The sequence below is a fragment of the Eubalaena glacialis genome, chromosome 4, assembly GCF_028564815.1.
Source record: "Eubalaena glacialis isolate mEubGla1 chromosome 4, mEubGla1.1.hap2.+ XY, whole genome shotgun sequence".
NCBI lineage: Eukaryota > Metazoa > Chordata > Mammalia > Artiodactyla > Balaenidae > Eubalaena > Eubalaena glacialis.
Window position 1 is genome coordinate 171,103,617 of NC_083719.1, and position 23,124 is coordinate 171,126,740.

The 23,124-nt window shown below is 55.1% G+C and overlaps 2 protein-coding genes across 5 annotated transcripts; both read left to right on the forward strand.

Moving 5' to 3' along the window:
* The first annotated feature begins 3,097 nt into the window (after positions 1-3,097).
* On the forward strand, positions 3,098-8,104 carry PGLYRP2 (peptidoglycan recognition protein 2). Of its 2 annotated transcripts, XM_061188582.1 has the most exons (6): positions 3,098-3,253; positions 4,376-4,615; positions 4,763-5,500; positions 5,824-6,034; positions 6,651-6,948; positions 7,741-8,104. In XM_061188582.1, the coding sequence occupies exons 1-6, from the start codon at positions 3,190-3,192 to the stop codon at positions 7,828-7,830; spliced, it is 1,641 nt and encodes a 546-aa protein (XP_061044565.1). In that variant the 5' UTR covers positions 3,098-3,189; the 3' UTR covers positions 7,831-8,104. The 2 variants fall into 2 exon arrangements, with proteins under 2 accessions (XP_061044565.1, XP_061044564.1); XM_061188581.1 differs by having other exon boundaries at positions 4,376-5,500.
* A 2,458-nt stretch (positions 8,105-10,562) lies between these two features.
* Positions 10,563-21,328, forward strand: RASAL3 (RAS protein activator like 3). 3 transcript variants are annotated; one of them, XM_061188583.1, is made up of 18 exons: positions 10,563-10,884; positions 13,134-13,145; positions 13,300-13,430; positions 13,595-13,673; positions 13,777-13,838; positions 14,202-14,272; positions 14,822-14,948; positions 15,034-15,132; positions 15,588-16,130; positions 16,465-16,609; positions 16,863-17,007; positions 17,902-18,138; positions 18,226-18,427; positions 18,535-18,653; positions 19,578-19,968; positions 20,253-20,410; positions 20,936-20,999; positions 21,105-21,328. In XM_061188583.1, the coding sequence occupies exons 1-18, from the start codon at positions 10,563-10,565 to the stop codon at positions 21,246-21,248; spliced, it is 3,051 nt and encodes a 1,016-aa protein (XP_061044566.1). In that variant the 3' UTR covers positions 21,249-21,328. The 3 variants fall into 3 exon arrangements, with proteins under 3 accessions (XP_061044566.1, XP_061044567.1, XP_061044568.1); XM_061188584.1 differs by having other exon boundaries at positions 14,202-14,235; positions 14,818-14,948; XM_061188585.1 differs by lacking the exons at positions 17,902-18,138; positions 18,226-18,427; positions 18,535-18,653; ... (2 more) ...; positions 20,936-20,999; positions 21,105-21,328 and having other exon boundaries at positions 14,202-14,235; positions 14,818-14,948; positions 16,863-17,011.
* Positions 21,329-23,124: the final 1,796 nt, after the last annotated feature.

The following is a 23,124-nucleotide window of genomic DNA, read 5'->3' on the forward strand; positions in this document are numbered from 1 at the left end:
AAACAGACTCACAGACATGGAGAACAGACTTGTGGTTGCCAAGGGGGATGGGGGTGGGGGAGGGAAGGACTGGGAGTTTGGGATTAGCAAATGTAAACTATTATATATAGGATGAATAAACAAGGTCCTACTGTATAGCACTGGGAACTATATTCAGTATCCTGTGATAAATCATAATGGAAAAGAATATTTAAAAAAAGAACGTCTCAGGACTTCCCTGGCGGTTCAGTGGTTAAGACTCCGCACTTCCACTGCAGGGGGCACGGGTTCAATCCCTGGTCAGGGAAATAGGATCCCACATGCCATAAGGTGCGGCCAAAAAAAAAAAAGAATGTCTCTATGTGTATAACTGAGTCACTTTGCTGTACAGCAGAGATTGGCACGACATTGTAAATCAACTATATTTCAAGTTAAAAAATTAAATTTAAAAAAATGTAGGCATATAAAATCTTATCTCAGAGACCTGCACACAAGTTTTTATTATTATTATCAGGGTCTTCATTATTATTATCATTTACCAAAATGAATGTTATTAACTCTGATCTTGGCCCCAAGCCCAGCCCTGCCCCGCCCCAAGTTCCTTTTCTTCTGGCCTCTGGCCTCGATCCCAGCTTCACTTCAGATCCAGAGCCCAGGGTTCTGTCTCTCTGTGCTGATGCTACCTCCATTAGAGCTGGCCCGAGGCCCTGGGTACTCTCAAGAGACCCCTGGTCTGTCTGCAGCCTGGAGGGGCCTTGACATATCCTGGCAGCGGGCCTCATGAAGTGGGAGGGAAGCAGGGGTGGGGAATGACTCATCATGGGAATCCCAGCCTTTGTGCTGCCTCCCAGACCCAGCCAAGACCAGGTGCCTTGGTGTGTGGGTGTCTGCATGTGTGTGTTTCAGAGCCTAACCTCAAACTGACCCCACATCCTCAATCAGGTCTATGGTGTACTCAACAGTCACTCCCTGCTACCCATCTGGCCCCTGACCTGTGGTGGGCATTTCTGGGCACCCCAAGAGAATTCAACATCTCCTAGTCTGGGGGAGATGGAACCAGACAGAGAAACTCTAGACCTTGTATGGACAGGTCTGGGTCAAAGGTAGGAATCCTGGGCTAGGGAGCCAGAATGGGAGAAGTGGGGAGCCAGGGGTAAACAAGGAGCCTTCCTGAAGGAAGGGTCCTACCCAAGAAGGTCACAAATCCCAGATAGACCCTGAGGGAAATGTTGGCTGGCCATGACATGTCCCTGACTCCAATACAACCGAGCTCCTACCACAAACTTCAAGCTTTAAATGGGTATCAAGGCTGCCCATCTGGCTGGCCCAAGAATTACTGGGTGTGAAGTTGCTCTGTAGCCAGTCTGCAAACACTTGCCCAGCATGAAGAGTCATAATTACTCTGACCCTGACCTAGCCACAGGATAGTGAAAACATGCACTGGGCTTGGCGCCCTCCCCAGGTTCTAACTATGTGACCTTGGGCAAGTTACTTAACATCTCTGAGCTCACCCTCCTGCTGGGTAAAATGAGCATAAATTGGCAGTTAAATAAAATTGTAAGGGTCTCTCCACAGCCACAATCGGTGGGAGAATCAGAGGGACAAACCCAAGGTCCATGATGCCACGTCAAGGTCATTCCCAGACCAAGCAGACATTAGGTGAGGATCTCATGTGACAGTTACCCCGCAACATCCTGGGGGCTACCCGCTGGTGGATGTAGGGCCTGGATGAAGTTAAAGCAAGTGAGGCACAAAGACAGGATCAGAATTCCTGATTTTTCCTTTCACTTCTGGCTCCAATATGTCTAAGCACAGCACTGCCCCTGACCCTGTCTTTATTAAAATGTTGATATTTTGTTCATCATGGATTTTTTTTGCATTTCTTTTAGTCTTTTAAAACATTGTGCTAGAATATTATTTATCTTGATGGCTGAGATTTTCGGCACCACCTTAAATTTTACACCCTCACTCTCCTCACTCTAGTCCTGCACCGGATGGACACACAGCCCACATCCTCCACGTAGTTCTATCAGGCAGAGCCCCTGACCCCAAATCCTCAGAAACTGGGACATGGAGGAGGAGATTTCCTCAGAATCTCCTGGGGAGCAGCCTCTATTCATCCTCCTCTCTTAGCACCTAACTCTGTGAGCCCCTACTGTGTGTCCAGCTTTGTGCTAGGCCATGCTGAGTGCCCAGAAAGAGGACACTCTATATCTAAGTAGGCCCCATGGGGAATCCCAGGCCTGGATTAGCCTGGGCATTCCCAGGCCCGCCCAGGGCCCGCCCTGTGCTGAGTGCCCAGCCTGGTGGGTCTCCTGGAAATTCCCCAGGCTAGTTTCGAGATGGGAGGCCAACAGTGAAGTAATTTACATGGCAGCCCCAGCCATGATGAGCCCATCCCACTTGATGCTGGATAAAGAGGAGGAGGGCTCTCTTCAGCAGGACTTGGCCACAGGCACCAGAGGAAGAGGGAGGACCCCTCACTGCCAACCCAGGTGAGCCCAGAAGTCAGCTCCAGGGACAAAGCCAGGGTCCCAAACACCCCAGCCCAATTCCTGCTCTCAGCTACCTCTGGTGGCTTGGGATCCGGAGCTGGAATGAGATGAGAGGTGGCACCTTCAGGTCCCCCTACGCTACTTCAACAAAAACAATCCTCGGCCCCTGCACTCATCCTCTGCCTGAGGCTAAAGTGCTGGCATCAAAGAAGGCAGAAGGCAGTGCCGATTTCAGGCCTCTCCTTCTCTCCTCACACTCAGCACAGCCAGTCTTACCAGTCGGGCAGGCACCTGAGAGTCCCCTCTGGTGGCCAGAAGCAGCTACAGAACTATCACCATAGGAAGGGTGGATTGCTGCATTAGCCTCAGTTTACATCTCCTGGGGAATGGGCAGAGTTTGCTGGAGTCTGAACTACCTGGTTTCCAGGCCACTCCTGCAATGCGCTTGGCTTACTGACCGTTGACCTCAGCCTGGGAGGAACAGGATAGGATGGGGGAGCCCCTGAGACCCAGATGACGTTGAGCCAGGGCACTCTGTACCCACGCCACCACTGCCTCCCGCCCACAGCTCTGCAAGTGGCAGCCGTGTCATTCACCGCTGGACTTTGACAGTAGCCAAAGGCACTCTCAGTTCTCCCTGCCTGTCTCCTTCCAGCTCTGCCAAAGTCTCCACTGAGGTAAACTGGATACGTCCCCTGGAAACTGGAAGCCCACAATGGTGGTCCAGGGTATCCTATGGATCCTGTACGGATTGCTGCTGCAGCCGGAGCCAGGCACAGGTGGGTCAAAAGGCAGAGGCCTGAGGCCAGGACTCTTAGTTCAGCAGAAGTATACTGCTGCCCCTCTGTGTCCAGCCCTGTACAGGGTGAGGCTAGATCCAGGAGGCCCCAGTCTCAAGGAACCTCCAGTCTGGGAACACAGATGCTCCCAGCCCCACAGGATCAGGGCAAGGGTTGGGGGAAGAAACTGGGGCCAAAAGAGCAAAAATTAGGAAGGCTTCCTGCAGGAGGGGACGTAGATCTAGGACAGGAAGAAGAAGAATTTTACTTGGTGGTGAAGCAGGAAAGGACATTTTAGGCAGAGAGAAGAACAAAGTTATCGAGGAATCACCGTGTGAACTGTCTGGAGAAGAACCTGAATTCCAGCAGACAGCAGAGTGTAAGGATTAAGACTTCCTGTGTTCAAATCCTGCCTCTGCCACTTCCTAGCTATGTGATCTTAGGTAGATAATTTAACCTCTCCACGCTCATAGGGTCCTTGTGAAGATTAACTGGGTTGTTATTTAAGTCACCTAGAATGGTGCCTGGCACATAGTAAAGGTTTAATTATTCAACAACCCACCCCAGCTCGGAGCCCCAGACTTCTAAGTTCCAAGTTCAGCCACAGACATTTCTCCCACAAGGCACAGACCCACCCTCCCCTGGACATCCTTTGAGACACTTTTCCCTCTAAAATTCCCCAAACTCCAATCCATCATGAAAAACTGTCCATCTTTCCCTCAAAATATCTGGGGACTCTGCCCACTCTTGTCCATAACAGCGTCACCATCCTGGCTTCAGCCACCTTCATTGCTTACCTCCAAACTCTCTCCCCTTCTCTACTCTGGTCCCCCCAAAATCTAGTCTCCACACGGCACTCAAAGGAGCAATCAGAATTCCAACCTGGCCATGTATCTCTCCTGCTCATGAACCTGCCATGGCTCCCCAGTACTCGCTGATAGTCTAAGCTCCTTAACCTGTTGTCTGTGCCTCAGTTTCCTCACCCACACAAGGACAATGGCAGACATCATAAGGTTGTCCAACGAAGAGCTGGGGGCATTGAGAAGATGTAGAAACAGCAGGGGGAGGCTCAGTAACAGGTGGTGCTGGGCTGCTGGGCTAATGCCATCCCTCCTCCTGCAGCGACCCTGCCCCTGCTCATGGAATCTGTCATCCAGGCACTGGCTGAGCTCGAGCAGAAGGCACCAGCCACCGAGGCTGGCCACACTGCCTCTGCATGGCTGCTGTCAGCCCAGGACTCTTGTGCCCACAACCCTCTCCACCACTTCTTGCTGGAGGGACAGAATCTCAAGACCACCAAGCTGGATCCTCCTTCACTGAGCCCAGAGCTTCAAGGCCTGACCGTGGAGGTGGCGAGACATGGTGTGTGGGACGGGAAGGAATGCGGGGTGGTGCTGGCATCCGATGGCTCAACCGTGGCTGTGGAGCCTCTTCTGGCAGGGCTGGAGGCAGGGCTGCAGGGGAACAGGGTCGTAAACCTGCCCTTAGACAGCACGGCCACCCCTCCAGATGCTGGAGTCACCTTTCCAGACATTGGAGCCACGGTTCCTGATGTAAGAGCCACCTCCCCAGGACTCAGGGATACCTCTTCAGATGTCACCTGTGCAGATGTCGGAGCTGTGTCTCCAAATGTTATAGCCACAGATCTAGATGTCGGAGCCACCTCTCCAGATGTTAGACCTGGCTCTCCACATGTCCAAGTCACCTCTCCAGATGTCCAAGCCTCCTCAGCAGATACCAAAGCCAACTTCCCAACCACTGTGGACAGCCTCCTAGTGGTCACCCTGGCCAGAGACCTGGGCCTGAACTTCCTCCAGGGCCCCCAGACCTGGAGCCATTCACTGGGAACTGAGGGCTGCTGGGACCAGCTCTCTGTTCCCCGGACCTTCACGCTCCTGGACCCTGAAGCATCAACCCTCACCACGGCCTTCCTCAATGGTGCCCTGGATGGGGCCCTCCTTGGAGACTACCTGAGCCGGTTGCCTGAGCCCCGGCCGCCCCTCAGCCGCCTGCTGAGCCAGTACTATGGAGCCGGGGTAGCGGGAGACCCAGGATTTCGCAGCAACTTCCGACGGCAGAATGGAGCTGCTCTGACTCCGACTCCCATTCTGACCCAGCAGGTATGGGGGGCCCTCATCTTGCTACAGAGGCTGGAGCCAGCACACCCTCAACTTCAGGGCATGAGCCAAGAACAGCTGGCACAGGTGGCCACCCACGCTACCAAGGAGTTCACGGAGGCCTTCCTAGGTGAGAAGGGCCCCCACCCCCTGTGACGCTCCTTCTCACAGATACAGACATTCTCAGTGCCAGACAGACAGGTCAGGAGGATCTAGGACTGGGGGATTCCAGGGGGGGCAATAAGGGCTTTGGCTGGGAGGCCAACAGGACTAGGATGCTGTTAGATTTAGTTAAGTTAGATCCCAATGGGGGCCAGTGTGGTGTGAGACTGAACGGTCCCCAAATCTGGGAGGAGACTGAAGGGATGATCCTTATGTGCGCTCTTAGTGTGGGAGGAGGCGGCAGGCAGAGAAACGCTTGCTTACTCCCGCGCTGGACTCCCTTCCTCTCAGGGTGTCCAGCCATCCACCCACGTTGCCGCTGGGGCGCGGCCCCGTACCGGGGCCGCCCGACGCCGCTGCAGCTGCCGCTCGGGTTCTTGTATGTACACCACACATACGTGCCCGCGCCACCCTGCACGGACTTTGAGCGCTGCGCCACCGACATGCGCTCTATGCAGCGCTTCCACCAGCATACTCGAGGCTGGGACGACATAGGCTACAGGTGGGCGGCAACCTGCAAGGCGCTGGCAGGGCGCACCAAGTGGTGGTGCAGTGTAGAGCCTGGGTGCGCAGAGCCTGACTGAGGGGGCGGGGTTTGGACCTGAGCAAAGCTGGCAAAACGGAAGAGGAGTTTAGGGTGGGTGGAGCCAATGTGGAGAGGGGCGCGGCCTAGACTAGGGTCCGGGCCTTAACAGCGACCAGAAATACTACAACAGTGGGATTCCTGAGTTTGGGGTGGGAACTAGGAAAGGAGTCCGGACTCGGGAGAGGAGCAGGACCTGTGGTAGGGGCTGAGTCTGGGACGGGGCAGTGATGGGATATGACCTAAGACAGAAAAGGGCTCTGAATTGGGCAGGAGTTGGACTTGAGACAATGGGGAGGGAGCTGGGTAGAAAGAGATGGGGCCAATGTTGGGGGCAGATCCAGAGAAACGGGACGGTTTCTGGGGTGGCATTAGGTGGGGGAGTGGGACACGGCTGGACGGGGTAGAGTCAGCGCGACCGGGCGGGACTTGGGGTGGCGGCGGCCCTTGGCACAAGTGTGGAAACTGGGGTAGAGGGCCAGATGAGGGCCGGGGCCTCACGCCAAGTGGTGCATGCTTCCCTCTCTCCTCGCAGTTTCGTGGTGGGCTCAGACGGCTACGTGTACGAGGGTCGCGGCTGGCACTGGGTGGGTGCGCACACACTCGGCCACAACTCCCGCGGCTTCGGCGTGGCCTTGATAGGCAACTACACTGCGGAGCTGCCCGCAGAGGCCGCGCTGCGCGCGGTGCGCGACGAGCTCCCGCGCTGCGCTGTGCGCGCCGGCGTCCTGCGGCCAGGCTATGCGCTGCTCGGCCACCGCCAGCTCGTGCGCACTGACTGCCCTGGCGACGCGCTCTTCAACCTGCTGCGCACCTGGCCGCACTTCGACAAGGTGAGTCCCCGACGCCTGCACTACCTCGGCCTGAGGCCCATCTGTCCACACAAGCTCAGCACGGCCCCTGATCCCTGCCTGCTTGCCTAACCTCAGCAGACCCCTCACTCCTTCCTGTAACCCTGTGCCCACACAGCCTCAGCCAGGACCCTGAACCCCCTTGCAGCTCGTCTATTCAGGCAATCTAGACTCAGACTTCAGTCATTCTGCTTGCAATATAGCCTACCCACCCTGCCCCTCTGCCTGCACAACCTCATCCCAGCCACCCACACTTGCCCTCATCCTTGCCCCCTACCCAAAGCCCCGCCCCCACCCATCCACACAACACTGACCCAGACTGTGACCCTCTACAGAAAACCCTTTTGCCTGCACAGCTTCTGTCCAGCCCCTAACCTAGTATTGCAATCCTCTGCTCAGACAATCTCAGAGTCTCAGAGAGGCAATCCTCTCCTGAGGATGCTTGCTCAGCCCCAGCCTTCCTGACCCTTGATGACAACTCTTATGCTGGAGCAATCCAGGCCCAGTCAGCACAACCTCAACCTGATGACCTCACCCCAACCTCTGATCCTGATCACAAAAACACCTCTATAACATCCCTGTACTATCTAGCTCTACCTTCAAACTACCACTCCATTTCATTTGGCTTGGCCTGCAGTTGGCGTTGTACCTGCCCCCTCACTTTGGGCCCCTGTCCTCTTACCATCTAGGGTGCCACCATGAGGAAGGCAGACCCAGCCCCACGACCCCTCACCCACCCCACCGCCAAACCTCACACTCCCTTGTCTTTTTTAGAATGTGAAACCAAGAACTGCCAGGAGGGCCACTAGGAGATCCAGGAGGAGGCCACCTCCAACGATCCTGCTAGCCACAGACCTCCAATAAAGAGACCATGGAGGGGGGGGCTTCCCTGGTGGTGCAGTGGTTGAGAATCTGCCTGTCAATGCAGGGGACATGGGTTCGAGCCCTGGTCTGGGAAGATCCCACATGCCGCAGAGCTACTAGGCCCGTGAGCCACAATTACTGAGCCTGCGTGTCTGGACCCTGTGCTCCGCAACAAGAGAGGCCGCGATAATGAGAGGCCCGCGCACCGCGAAGAAGAGTGGCCCCCGCTCGCCGCAACTAGAGAAAGCCCTCGCACAGAAACGAAGACCCAACACAGCCATAAATAAATAAATAAATAAATAAATAAATAAATAAAATTAAAAAAAAAAAAGAGATCATGGGAAGAAAGCCTGTGTCCATGCATCATCTGCATTTGCACATTCTGTCTTAGTTTAGGGTTGCCCAGAAGCAGACCCTGGGACAAGAACCCTAGTGTAAGTAGTCGTCTGAGCGGTGACCCCAGGACATATCAGCTGAGGAATAAGGAAACGACACAGGGAAGGGAAGGCAGCTGGGAAAGGGTGTTTTATCAGGCATGTGGGTATGGGAGGCACGTGGAGCTCAATCCTACTAGGGCCCTTTGGGGGATAGTGTAGGTCACACACCGCAGAGTCATCCCACTCAAAGGGCAAGGGAGCTGGAGTACTGATCCTCCAACTTCCATAGTGATTGGCTGAGGGCTGCTCCCAGGGCAGTGTTAATGTGCTGGCACTTTGGGACTGCTTGTTGCATGGGCAGTGTGGACTCCACCTGTCAGAGAAAGTCCTCCAGCAAAAATGCAGGGAGTTGGGAGTGGGCCCAGTATGCAGTGAAGTGGTACAGGCTCAGAGAGATGGTGGAACACAGGGAGACTCTACCTGTACGTGCAGTGAGTGGACTGAGTGTGGTAAGAATGAGGTGGGCATAGCTAAGGTATGTGCACCTGCAAGAACATGTCCAGCACCAGGAAAAGGATTTTTGACCGTCACTGAAGAACCTCTTCCTCAGGACATGTTATAGAATGTTCAAGACCCAGTGCAAAATGAAAATGCAGGCCCCGTCCAAAAAGTTAAATCAAGCTCAATGCAGAGCCCTTCTGAGCACGGTGACTGCACAGGTCACATGCTCATGAAGGCAGTCCTACCAATCCCACCCTGTGAATTCTGGTCACCCATGCCTTTGCACAAGCTGTTCCTTCTACCTGGCATGTTCTTCCCATGACCAGCTCCTTCTCATGCTTCAGGTCACAAATGCCACCTCTTCAGGGAGGCCCTCCTGGATTTTTCTAGCTCAAAGTGCATCACTTCTGCTCAGCCTCTACTCCAGTCTGTCTATTTTCTTCCAAGTCCTCACCAGCTAGAAATGTCCTGCATTCATGTTCAGGGTTTGTCTCTCTCACTGTACTGTGAGCTCCAGGAAGGCAGGAACCAAGTTTATTTTGTTCCTTGTAGCTTTTCCAGTACCCAGCACATAGTAGGCATTCAGGAAACATTTGCTGAATAAACAAAGTGTCCCATTATAAACCTTCTGAAACTGATGTTATCATCTTGTACAAATCAGGAAACCAAGGCTCTGAGAGAGGAAATGACTTGCCTGAGGTCACACAGTCAGATAAGGACCAGCTGGCACTCAAACCCACTCTGGGGCCAGTGGACCAGGATTCTACTGATTCTCAAGTTATCTCACTTATTACTCAGAACAGCATTTGGCCATCTCTTTTTTGAAGTAAATACTTATTGTGGTATAATAGAGATATAAGAAAGGGCACCAAAATGTGTGGTTAATGAATTTTCACAACAGAACATACCCATGTAATCAACACCCAGCTCAAGAAATAGAACAGGTTAAATTTATATTATGTGGATTTCACCTCAATTGAAAAAAAAAAAAAAACCACCATGATCAGCTACCAGAAGCCTCCATTGTGCTTCCCCACCTCCCCAGTCTCTAGCCCTTCCAAAGGAAACCAATATCCTGAATTGTTAAACGTAGTTTTGCCTGCTTTGGAACTTCATATAAATGGAACCACACAGTGTTTACTCTTCGTTGTTTGGGTTTTTTTGCTCAACATTGTTTGTGATTCATCTGAGTTCAATCCTTCTTATTTATACATAATATTCCACTATGTGAAGAGACCACAATTTATTCATTCTACAGTAGATGCACACTTGGGTTGTTTTCCATTTGGGGCTATTATGAATAGCGCTGGTGGGCATGTCTATTGGGTGTATACCTAGCAGTGGAACTGCTGGGTCAGAGGAGAGGGGTGTGGTCAATGTTCATAGATCACAACAGTTTTCCAACTTGGATGAATCAGTGTACACTCTGACCAGCAGTGGATGAGAGTTCCAGCATTTAGTCAGCATGTGCCCGTTTTGCAGAGAAGACCACTGAGGCTCAGAGAGGGGCATGTGCTGCCTCCTGGTCAGTGAGAGATTCTGGGTCCTGCTCTGTCACCTCCTCTCCTCTTGCATCCTGCCCCCACTGTGCCCTCCCAGCTTGGCTGTGGGGTGGGGTGGGACAGACAGGGTCACGTGGAGTTGCGTTCAGCGGGAGGAAGCCAGGCAGGGTGCAGACGGCTGCTGATTCTGGGGCTGGTCAGGAAATCAAGGTAAGAGAGGGAGTGCATATGGCCCCCAAGGGGGTTCCCTGGGGGCAGAGCTGAGAGTAGGGAGGGGGCTAAAATGAAGACAACATGTGGGCAGACACCAGGCAGAATTGTCACCCTATCATCCCCCAGGAGAATCTCTGCCATGGACCCACCTTCGCCGAGCCTGGCCTCCCAAACCCAGCCAGCAGCCCCATCCCCGCTAACCTCCTACCACTGGCACTCAGGAGGTTGTGGGGAGAAGGGGGCTGGAGGGTTCCGCTGGGGCCGCCTTGCAGGATGGGGGAGGGCGCTGAGCCACCAGGAGCCCACAGTCAGCAGCCAGCCGGCCCCTCGCTCGCTGTTTCGTCGTGTCCTCTCTGCGCCCCCCAAGGAATCGCGCTCAAGCCGCCTCCGAATATCCAAGACCCTCTGGGGAAGGCATAAGAGCTCACCGCTGGAGTCAGAACCAGAGCCAGAGACCTCAGGTACATGGCTCCCCCACCCAGGCTGGGAGGCCCGGATGCTTGGGTTTTGTCTGCCTCCAGAGCATCAGCCTTACAGACACAGGAAGTTGTGGGGAGTGCAAAAGCCCGACAGGAAGTGGCTGGGGCCCGGCTGGCTGCCCTCTTCCCTCTTTCCCCCTTACACAGGGCCTGGGCATGGTGGGAGTGGCTGGGGACCTGTGAGCTGGGGGTCCAGCCCTGGGAAGGGACAGGGAATAGACTGTTGGTAGCACTGTCCAGATGCTAAATGGCTCTTGGCCCCAGTAGGTCTCTCCTCATATTCAATGGCCCAGGCTTATGCTCTCCTGCCTGGATACCCATCTCTGCTGCCTCCTGCTCTCCTGCCCTCCAGCCTCCATGTCTTAGTTTCTTCACTTCCTTGAGCCTCAGCTTCCCCATAAGTTAAATGGAAATCATGATTCCTACCTTGAAGGATATATTATTTCATTTGTTCATTCATTCATTCAAACAGAGGTCTGTGAGCATTTACTATGTTCTAGGCCTGCCCTGATTTGGACACTGAGGACACAGCAGTGAACAAAACAGACAAAACTGCCTGCCCTGTGGAGCTCATAGTGTAGTGGGTGTGACAGACAGTAAACAAGAAAATGACAGATGGGGCTAAGTGTCACACAGAGGGCTCTAGAAGAGTAAAGGATATCATGAGGATTGGAGCTCATGAATGTAATGCTGGCATAGGACTCAGCACATTTTATGTGATCCGTTAACAAGTGGGAGTCATCATTTATTCCCCTGGTGATAAAACAATAGGACAGACAGGTAATCTGGGAGGGTTGATCCAGCCCTCCTATTCCCAGAAGCTCATTTGATTCTCATCATTCATATTCCCATTTTGCAGAGGCATCCCTTCAGCTCCCTCCACGGTATCAGGTATTGCCCACGCCATAGGATCCAGTGAGAGCTCTCTAACAAGCCGACCTGCTCCTCCCCTACTCAAATACCTCCCATGGCTCCTTATACCTCCAGGATAAAACCCCAGCTCTTCTAACTGACACCCAAAGCCCTGCACTAATCTCTTCCTGAACCTTCCCCTCCAGGCTCCAAGCCCTCCAAGCCCTTCTCACCCCTCCCTTTATTTCCCTGGGCCAGGCCATGTGCCACCTCCCAGGCTTTGCTCAAGCCATTCATGCCATGATCTCCTCCATCTTTGTCAAAACCCAATCTGCTATTCAAGACCCATTGCAGGGGACTTCCCCAGTGGTCCAGTGGTTAAGACTCCGCGCTTCCACTGCAGGGGGCTCGGGTTCTATCCCTAGTTGGGGAACTAAGATCCCACATGCCACACAGCATGGCCAAAAAATTAGAGAAAAAAAAAAAAAAAGACCCATTGTAAACTTACTCTCTCTGGGAGGCCTTCCTACTGCACCATTACCTCTCCCAACCCTGCCCTTCTTCTGTTCCTTTCTCAAATTTTGAACACTTTTCCCTTTAGACTTGTTATTTATGTAAGGAACCAAGGCTGCTGTCCCATTTTTTAACCTCTTGGACCTACCCACTGTCTTGGTTAAGAGAAGAATGCTTGTATGCACACGACCCTTGAGTATGGGCTCTGTTAGTGCCAGCCAGGCCCTGGAACAAAGGCTTAGTTTCCTTGAAGGAAACTATGAAAAGGAAAGAAGGAAAATTAGCAAGTAACGTTATTTCCGTTTTCAGTGCATTTCTCGCAGTGAGATCAGACCACCACAAGCTGAATCCTCTTGGAAGATCTATTGCAACCATTATCTTTGTTCTTTATTTAGCATTTAAAATGAGATGCAGAAGCATTTAACATACTCTGTAAATATGGACCTCTTAAAATTAAAATGTCATTGGAAATGCTTTCAATTCAGCAACATCTTAGCTATTTGTTAGTTCTTTTGTGTTGTCTTATCAAAGTTTAATGGATACAGTTCCATAGTTGTTGATGTGTTTGTGTGTATGTTCGATTCGTGTAAAGATGGTACTAAGTCAATTAAAAAAGAGAGAGAGAAGAATGCTTGTATCTGAAGCCCAGCTCAGTGACTCACAAGCTGTGTGACCTTGAGCAAGTCACTCAATTTCTATGTGTTTTCAGTTTCCTCCTTGGTAAAATGGGTGTTATAATAGGCCATGGAATGGCTTTTGGAGAATTAAATGAGAGAAGGTGTGTGAAGCAGCAAACACAGTAAGGGGCACAGAGTCGGTGGGGCTGTGTCCACCACCCATCACCACCCATGGCTAGTGGGGACAAGGCCCGGAGAGGGGTGGAGGCTTGTCCAACACCTGACATGGCTGCTGGGTGGGTTGGGAAGAGGGGGCACTTAGGAGGGAACCCTTGATGAGCCTTGGTGAGTGGAGAGGTTGTTCTGAGGGAGAAGAAAGGACTCCCACGTCCCCAGCACCTCCTCCTCTACCCAGAGCCTGAGCCAGAGCTGGAGCCCCCTGCCCCACAGATCCCAGAGGCCCCCCCACCCGACGTGCCCGTCTGGAACATCGGGGCCTTCACCCTACTTGATGGGAGGCTGGTGCTGCTTGGGGGTGAGGAGGAGGTAAGAGGGGGTACCTGGGCAAGGGGAGGGAAGGAGAGGAAGGAAGAGAGACAGAACAGTGGTAAGGGTGGGGGATGAGGGGGAATAACAGAAAGGCATCTGCCTCTCCCTCTGTCTGTCTGCCTGCCTCTCCTTTCTGACCACCCACTCCTGTTGGGGGACAGCATCCTCGCCGGCCCCGGGTGGGGAGCGCTAGTTCCGAGGGCAGCATCCAGGTGGCCTTGGGGAACCTCAGGGATCCAGGTAAGCTTGAGAGATGGGGGCTGGGGCATTTGGGAGCCTCTCAAGGTGGGGCAGAATCCAAGATGATCCCACCCCCCAACCTTCCACCCCTGACCACCCACAGATCGGACCTCTGGAAAGACTGAGCCAGAGGCTGCTGGCCCCAACCAGGTCCACAACATTCGGGTAAGTGGGGGGTGGAGGGGAGAGCAAAGACTTTCCGACCTTCAGAGGTGAAAGGGGGACTCTTCCTGGGTGATCTTAGGCAGGTCACTGACCCTCTCAGGGCCACAGTGTCCATTTCTGTCAAATGGAGCCAGAAAGAGAAGCTCCTTCTTGGGGCTGTTTATGAAAAGTCCATAGAGAATGTAGGAAAGCATATGATTGGTGCTTTAGAAATGGGAGCTGTTGATTGCCTTTAATATTCCTGCTAATGTAGCCTGAGGTTGTGATCCCTCAAGACCAACAGATCTTCCAGGACACCCTGGGGGGAAAGGAGCTGAGGAGGGAGCACAGGGTTCTGCCCAGCTGACATCCCCCTCCCCACAGGGGCTGCTCAAGCGGCTGAAAGAGAAGAAAAAGGCCAAATCGGAGCTAGGAGCCAATGCTTCCCAGGATGGGTAAGGGTCTCTGAGGAGCTGGAGGGGCTGGGATTCAACATTGCCCCTCCCCCTCCTCCTGCCTATAATTCTGACTTTCACCAAATATCCCCTGTGGCCCTCTGTGTCCTGCCCCATGTTGGGCAATGCTGGGGCCACTGAAAGACCCTTAGCATTGAGCCAGCCCTCCGTTGAATGGTGGGGGCAGAGTCTGACACAATAACCCTAAAACTGCAGCTGAGTCAACACCTTGGTCTGGGAGTGTCAGGGAAGGGTCACTTGAGCTGAGATCTGAAGGATAGATGGAAGTTAACTAGGCCGAAAGGGTCAGGAAAAGCATTCCAGGCAGAGGGAACAGCAAGTGCAAAGGTCAAGAGGACGGATGAAGTGACAAAAACAAGGCCAGTGTGACTGGAGTTCAGACAGTGAATTAAGTGTCAAAAGGAGGATTCAAGTCCAATTTAGGTGCAAGTCCCTCCTGGCTTCCACCCTTCAGGCTGCACGGGGTAGTTGGGGTGGGGGAGGGGTAGTGGGTAGGAATGACAGCTGGTTCATGTGCGCCTTCACCAGACCCCCCAGTGCTCTGGGCTCTCGGGAATCGCTGGCCACGCTCTCGGAACTGGACCTGGGCGCCGAGCGGGACGTGAGGGTCTGGCCACTGCACCCCAGCCTCCTGGAGGAGCCCCACTGCTTCCAGGTAAGTGCAGGCAACTCTCCACCTCGCCTGACCCTTTGGCTCCACCCTTGGCCTCAACCGCACCCTGGATGCCCTTGCTCAACAGGTAACGTGGGCGGGCGGGAGCCGCTGCTTCTCCTGTCGCTCGGCTGCTGAGAGAGACCGCTGGATAGAGGACATTCGTCGCCACTTCCAGCCTAGTCAGGTCGGTAGTGCGCAAGGTCGGACCTGGAGACCCCTCCCACAGCCCGGGCCCCGCCCCTTCCACCCACCCCAAATCCCACTCGCCCCAAAACCTTGCCCCTTGGACACACCTGCCCTCCTACACTTTTGCAGCCACTCCGAGATCCTCCCCCGCTTGCATCTATTACCAGCCCCTTGCACAGCTCGGATTGTATTTAATCCGAGCCCTATTTGCACCCCAGGCAGTCTCCAAGTCCCCACCCCGCGGCTACTCCTCCATGCCCTGGAGCCCTGATCTCTCGGGGAGAGCCCAGAAAAGCTAGAGGGTTCCCGCATAGCCATCTTGGGCACCCCCGTGGCCTCACTGTCTTCCCCCAGGGGCCCGGCGACCCCCTGGGAGCACGGGCCCCGTGCTTCACCTCTGGTGCCCAATGTGGAGCACAGACGCCACGCTCCCGCCCCTACTCCGGTCCGCAGGACAACATTGAGCGGGAAGAGACGTGGCTGAGCGTGTGGGTGCACGAAGTGAAGGGGCTGCCCCGGGCAGCGGCGGGGGCGCCGGGAGTGCGCGCGGAGCTGTGGCTGGACGGCGCACTGCTGGCTCGCACAACTCCGAGGGCTGGCCCGGGCCAGCTCTTCTGGGCCGAACGCTTCCACTTTGAGGCGCTGCCGCCCGCGCGTCGCCTGTCGTTGCGGCTACGCGGAGCGGGCCCGGGGGACGCGGTGCTGGGCCGCGTGGCCTTGGCGTTGGAAGAGTTAGGCGTCCCCCGCGCTCCTGCCGCGGGCCTGGAGCGCTGGTTCCCGCTTCTCGGGGCGCCAGCGGGCGCGGCGCTGCGGGCACGAATCCGGGCGCGGCGCCTGCGCGTGCTGCCCTCTGAGCGCTACAAGGAGCTGGCTGAGTTCCTCACTTTCCACTACGCGCGCCTCTGCGGGGCGCTCGAGCTCGCGCTGTCCGCTCAGGCCAAGGAAGAGCTGGCGGCTGCCATGGTGCGCGTGCTGCGGGCCACCGGCCGGGCTCAGGTGCGGTGCTGCGACGGGACGAACCCGGGTGACCAGGGGCTGACCGATCGCGCGCTCCAGGGGGGAGTTGGTGGGGACAGTACCAGAGTGGCACTTTCGAGGGGCTGGGCAGCTTGAGGGGCGGGGTCTGAGCTGAGCCTCTGCACTGCGAGGCCCACGTTTGCGCTTTGAGGGGTGGAGGTTCCGGCCTGTTAAGAGCCCCAGCAGCGAGGGCTGGGCCTGGGCAGCAGCTATGAGGAGTGGGCCTGTGCCCCAGGGGTGAGGGACCCGCCAAGGGCAGGGATTCCCCCTGACTCAGTCTGCGCGCAGCGCATTGTAACCCCACTATGCCCAGGCACTGGTGACAGACCTCGGCACCGCGGAGCTGGCACGCAGTGGAGGCCGTGAGGCTCTGCTGTTCCGGGAAAACACATTGGCCACCAAGGCCATCGATGAGTACATGAAGCTGGTAGCACAGGATTACCTCCAAAAGACGCTGGGTAAGCAGAGTGGGGCAGGGGTCAGAGGCCTAGCTGAGCCGGCTAGGGCACCCCAGGGGAGATCTGAGAATCCTTGGGTAACTTGGATTCTGGTAGTGGGTGGTGCCCTGGGGATGCTCAGATCCTAGAAGGAATCAGGGGTTCCCCAAGATTTTAGGTGCCTCCAGAGTAATTTGGAGATAGAATTGGAGGCTGGGTGCTGTGGGTTGTGGTGGTCATGGGCTGGCCCCTCTCTGGCTGTGCTGGACTGCAGGACAGGTCGTGCGGCGTCTCTGTGCCTCCACTGAGGACTGTGAGGTGAACCCCAGCAAGTGCCCAGCCTCAGAGCTGCCCCAGCGCCAGATCAGACTGCGAAACAGCTGCAAGGAGGTCTTTGAGAACATCGTCCACTCTTGCGAGTGAGAATCAGGGCCCCAGAACCTGAGCCTAACCCTGCCTCTTAGCCACTGTGCTAACCCTGACTCCCAGTTAGGGTTTCCAGATAAAATACAGGATGCCCAGTTAAATGTGATACCATCTTTGGGACATACTTACACTAAAAAAAAGTGTTCATTTTTTAAATCTGAAATTCAAGTTTAACTGTTTATCCTAAAGTTTTATTTGCTAAATTTGGCAACCCATTCCCAATATCATGCTACCTAACCCCAAGTAACCTGGGACCATATTCTTTGTCTTCTAAACTACAGGTGACCCCATACCCTAATTCCATGCCACCTGACCCTAATTCCATGCCACCTGACCCCAATTAACATAGGATCTCACTCCTATGACCTCTGATTCCAGTCATGGCATACCCCCAATTCCATGATCCCTGACCTTAAGTAACCCTGTGTCCCAAATCCCATGTAACTGGGATTCCTAGGATTCTAATTCCTTGACCTCTGACCCTAGGTTAACCTGTATGCCTAATCCCATGCCATCTAGGATATCAATCTCATGATTTCTGAACCTAGGTGACCCTGTAACCCCAATCCCATCCTACTTCATATCATGTCTGGCACCCCAATTTCATGTCCAGTCATAGCTACATCCCAAGCTCATGGCCTCCATCCTCATGTGAACCTGTACCCCCAAATCTAAGATTACTGACTCCAGAAGTCACCACGATAACTACACCACAAACAAACCCTGACCTCAAGTGGACCTATAACCCCAAGCATCATTATCCCCAATGTCTTCAATCCTGGAACCCGGAATGCAGGTGTCTCCTGACACCTGACCTTAGCACTTTGATCATCCATGAACTTTATGCCCATTTCCTCCCACTCTGACCATTGTCTTTTCTGCCCCAGCTGGTTCCCAGCAGAGCTGGGCACTGTGTTCTCAGGCTGGCGAGAAGCATGCAAGGCACGTGGCTCTGAGGCACTGGGGCCCCGACTAGTGTGTGCCTCTCTCTTCCTGCGGCTCCTGTGTCCTGCCATTCTGTCACCCAGCCTCTTTGGCCTAGCGCCAGAGCACCCGGCACCTGGCCCAGCCCGCACCCTCACGCTGATCGCCAAGGTCATCCAGAACCTCGCCAACCATGCTCCGTAAGTCCTGGGAGGCTGGGAAGCCATGCTGGGGCCGTGGGGGTAGCAGATGCCTGACCTGACCCACCCAGTTGGGCCTTGACCTAGGTTTGGTGAGAAGGAGGCCTACATGAGCTTCATGAATAGCTTCCTGGAGGATCATGGACCTGCCATGCAACGGTTCCTGGACCAAGTGGCCATGGTGGATGTGCACACAGCACCCAGTGGTTACCAGGGCAGCAGTGACCTGGCCCTCCAGCTGGCAGTCCTGCATGCCCAGCTCTGTACCATCTTTGCTGAACTTGACCAGGTGTGGCCTGAGCCCAAAGCCCAGAATATGAGGTAGGGAGGCAAGAGAGTAGGGAGCCTCTGGTCCTGGAGAGCTTGCTCAGCATCCTCCCTGCATTGCTTTACCAGGCAACCCGTGACAGCCTGGAACCACTGCCCACCATCCTGAGTGCCATCGAGGAGGGCCGACCTGTACCTGTGTCTGTGCCAATGCGTCTTCCACCACCCCCGGTCCAGGTCCATTCCAGGTAACCTACCTGCCTCAAGTCTGATTCATTTCTGATGGGTAGGAGCAGGGGAAGGGCCAAAGGCATCACAGGGTCAAACTGTGGTCAGAGGTGAAGACAGGATCATGTCAGGGGTCAGGGACAGGGTCATGTTGGGGTCAGTGTCAGAAACAGTGTAGGATGGAGGTCAGAGGCTGGAGACAGGATCATCTCAGGGGTCAGGGAGAGGCTCACAGTACAATCAGAGGGCGGGCACAGGGTCAGATTGGAATCTGAGGTGGGGATTAAGCATTGCAGAGATCAGGGAGAGGTCACATCTGGGGTCAGAGAGAGAAAGTGACATTGTGGTCAGCAATGAGGGGCAGGTTTCAGTGAGAGGTTGTGGATGGGGTCAAATCAGGGGTCAGAGTGGGTCAGATGGATGTTAAGACACATCATCAAGGGTCAGGGACAGGTTCATATTGCAAACAGGTCGGGCCCAGGGTCAGATGGGGTCAAGGGTTATGGGCAGAGTCATTTTGGAGGTCAGAAGTCAGGGACTATGTTCTTTCAGGAGGCTGAGACAGGGTGAGTTTAAGGTCAGAGGCTGGGGACAAGAGGGAGTCAGATTGGGAAGGAAGAGGGTACAGTTGTGAGCAGAGGTCAAGCTCAGGCAAATTGGAAGCAGAGGTTACAGAGAGGCTCAAGTCAAGGGTAACACTGTGTCAGAGTTCAGGGACAAGGCTAGAAAGAAATCAGAGGTTAGATTGAGGTTGTGTCAAAGGTCATAGAAGGGACAGTATTGTCAGAAGTCCAGGACAGGATCAGAAGTCAAAATGTGATCCCTTCAGCAATAGGGTCACATAGAAGTAAAAGATCAGGGGTGGGGTTATTTCTGGTCGGAGGTAGAGATGCGGTCAGCTCAGGAACCGGTGGAGCGTCTGAGCTCCCCCATCCCACCCCCAGCATCTCTGCAGGAGAGAAGCCTGGCTTTCTGGCCCCCCGAGACCTCCCCAAGCATACCCCTCTCATCTCCAAGAGCCAGTCCCTGCGCAGCGTTCACGGCGCAGGTAGTTGGGCCCGGCCACGGCCGGACGAGGAGCAGCCCCCGCGGCTGCCTCGGCCGGTGCAGCGCACGCAGAGCGTCCCGGCTGGCCGCCCCGCTCGCCACCGCCCGTCTGCAGGGCCGCGGCCGCGACCCAAAGGCTCCCTACGCACGGGACCCGTGCCCCGCGGCCGGCCCTGGACCGGAACCTCAGCATCGCTGCCTCGGAAGCCGTCGGTTCCCTGGCAGCGCCAGCTGGACCAGCCACGGGACAGAGACCAAACGCTGGGCACCCACCGACCCATGGGCAAGGTGAGGTACAGCCCAGGTCCGCCCGCACACAGAGTGGGGAGACAGGATTGGAAAAAGACTGAAAGATGGGCAGGTCTCGGTTCAAATACCGAGCTTGCTGTGCCGTGTGACCCAGGCCTAACCCAACCCTCTCTGAGCCTCAGTTTCCTCTTCTGTACAATTAGGGCATCGTTCCCCAATAGGCAGGGCGGTGAGGAGGCAGAGCACAGGGTACAGGGAGGTCAGGATCCTTGGGGAGAAGGGGCGGGACGATGGCTCAGGTTACAGCTGCTCCCTCCCCACAGATGACGGAGCTGCAGTGCGAGGTGGCCGCCCTGCGCCAGGATCAGAAGGCGTTGTCCGGCCTCGTGGAGTCACTCGGCACCCACATCCGGGCCTTGAGCGAGCAGCAGGAGCAGCTTCGGAGCCAGCTTCAGAACCTGGCTACCAGGCTCCGAGAAGGGTAAGCCCCGCCCTCCCCATTCGCTCCGCCCCCAGGTGGGCTTTCTATTAAAGAGATCGGCTCAGGCCCCGCCTCCCCGTCAGTCCCACCCAAATCATGCCTGTCACGGCCACGCCCCCTCTGCAAGACCCGCCCCAACACACCTAAGACCCGCCTCTTGGTCAGCTCCACCCGCCCCAAGTCCCTGGGAGGACCTCTCGTCCAGTCCCTCAGTCAGCTTCTCCCACACAGGTTGGGACAGACCCACTATCTCTTAGTCTGGGCATTCTCCCATCCCGCTCATGACCCAGCCCAGGACTAGCCAAGCCCCTCCTCCAACGGTTGGTTGGTTTGGCCTTTCATCCCAGATGGTCCAGGCTCTAATTCAGCAGCCCCTTCTTCAGACTGATCTAGGCCCCACCCCCCAGCCTGGACAAACCCCGCCTCCATTCCAAGCTTCGCCCCCGAGTCCCTGACTCTTCAACCAAGAGCTGGAGGGATGGTCCTCAGCCTCTGACTCTTTCCCTTTGCCCCTGATCCCCACAGGACCGCGAAGTTGGATCCAGAGCGCGATCCTCCAACGAATGAGGGCCACAGGCTGAAAAGTCTGGTGAGACCCCTGCCCGAGCCCTGGGGCATATCTGGGCTGGGTGAGGGAACAAGACTTGGGTGCAAACCTCCCCTGGCTCTGAGTCCACTGCCTCTGCCTCCCCAGGAGTGCCGCCTGGCCGAGATAGAGAGTACTCAGGCCCAGCTGAGGGAGAGCATTCAGAGCCTGCAGCTTCTTCCCAGGACATCGGGGTCCCAGAGCCAGCCCCTGCCCCTCAAAGCACCCTGCATCAACGGAGACACCACTTGAGCTGCCCACTCGGCCCTACGTGTTCTGGGAGCAGAGAGAATGCGGTCTTAGGGGCCTGTCCGACCCCTGCCTCAAACCCACGTGGCCTGCAGTAGGGAGTGGAGCTGTAGGTGCCAACCAGTCTGGCACTATCAGGTTGCCCAGTAAAATCTTGATTTCAGTAAAAATTGATGTTTTTTTTGCCCCTAAGTGTTGCCAATCAGAAAGCAACCCCCCCCATTCAGCTCTCCCAAACTCTCCCCTAATTGGATGTCTCAGGGGAGGGGGGTGATATAGGGAGAGTCTCACCAGCTGTGTGACCTTAGGCCCTCACTCTCTCAGAGCCTTGATTTCCTCATTTGTAAAATGGATCTAAAGTCCCTTACACAGCAGAAGACCCCTAGTTTAAAGTGTTCAGTAAAAGGTATTTGTCATTGTTAGGGGCAGCACTTGCTTCTCAGTGAAGCCCAGATCCCACCTCTACTAATTCCCAGATCCCAGATGAGAGCATCTTCCTAGGACCCCAAATCCCACACCAGCTCCCTCATGCAGTGAGGGCGTGGGTCTGGGAGGCAAATGAAGGAAGGGGTGGGTAGGTGTGGAGATGGTTAAGCTCTGCGAGTGGTCACTGGGAAAATGAGTGGGCATTTGAATAATGGGTGGGTGGATGGGTGAGGGATAGGGTGGGTAGGACAATAGGCAGATGAATAGGTTAGCATTTGCTGGATGTTTGCCCCGGTAGGTGATTAGTTGAGTAGGTGGTTAGCTGGGATGGGTATGTCTGCCTAGAAAAGGTCTGGATGGTAATAGGAAATAAATATTTGAATTAATTAAGTGGTTATATGTATTGCATGTACATTTGTTGAGGTCTCCTGAGACTCTTGAGCTGGGCAGTGGGGAAACAATAATATACTAGACAGACAGACTCCTGTTCTCATGGAACTTACACTCTAGTGGAGAAGACAAACAAACAAACATGCAATTGATGGTTGGGTGTTTGGGTGACCGGGTGAAAGGATTATGTGTAGAGATGGGTGGATGCTTGCTTGGTTGTTTGGATAAGTAGGTATTTATTTGGGTAGTGGATGGATGAGTAGGTAGATGGGAGGTTAATGGTTGGTTTGAGTGGGTATTTGGATGGAGGGATGGATGGATTGACAGGTGGTTGAAGGAGTGGATGGATAGGTGTTTGGTTAGTTGACTGGATGGGTAGATGAGTGGTTGATCCACTGAATGTGTGGATGAATGGGTGGGGAGGTGGATGGGTGGTTGGACATGTGGATGGGTGGTGGGTGGTGGGTGGGCAAAGCAGCAGTCCTATTATGTGTGCATTATGGGGTAGTCCTAGTGACTGTGAACCTGGGGGTTGGGTGGAGAAGGGGGTCTTACACTGGGGACCTAGGGCAGCTCTAGGGGCATGGAGGTACTGAAGTTCAGTGCGCATAATGGGGAAGGAGGGAATGAGCTTGTGGTTGGAACGTAGCTGATTGGGAGCAGGGGACTGAAGGCTAAGGATTCGCCATGTGGAGTCCTCAATGACCTATGAATGACCCACGGGGGAACTTCCCTGCCCCCTCCCCGCTCTTCTGGTGCTATTAGCGGTCCTAGCATTGGAAGAAGCAGTGGGGTGATGAAGAGCCATTGAGGGCAGGAGGACAAGAGTGTTGTCATGGTAACAGAGCCTCTCCCTGGACTCTCAGGCCGCGCGGGCCCTTTAAGGGTCACCCGCCTGGCCACTCCCAACATGGCGGCGCGGCTGCTAGCTGCCCCCCCACCGAGGTGGAGCAGGAGGGGGTGGGGGGGAGGGGGGTGCCCCGGACCTCCCCATCATGGCGGCGCGGCGGTGCTGTCGCGCTGAGGTCACGGCGGCGCGCCGGGGGGGGGGCGGGGCGGGGCG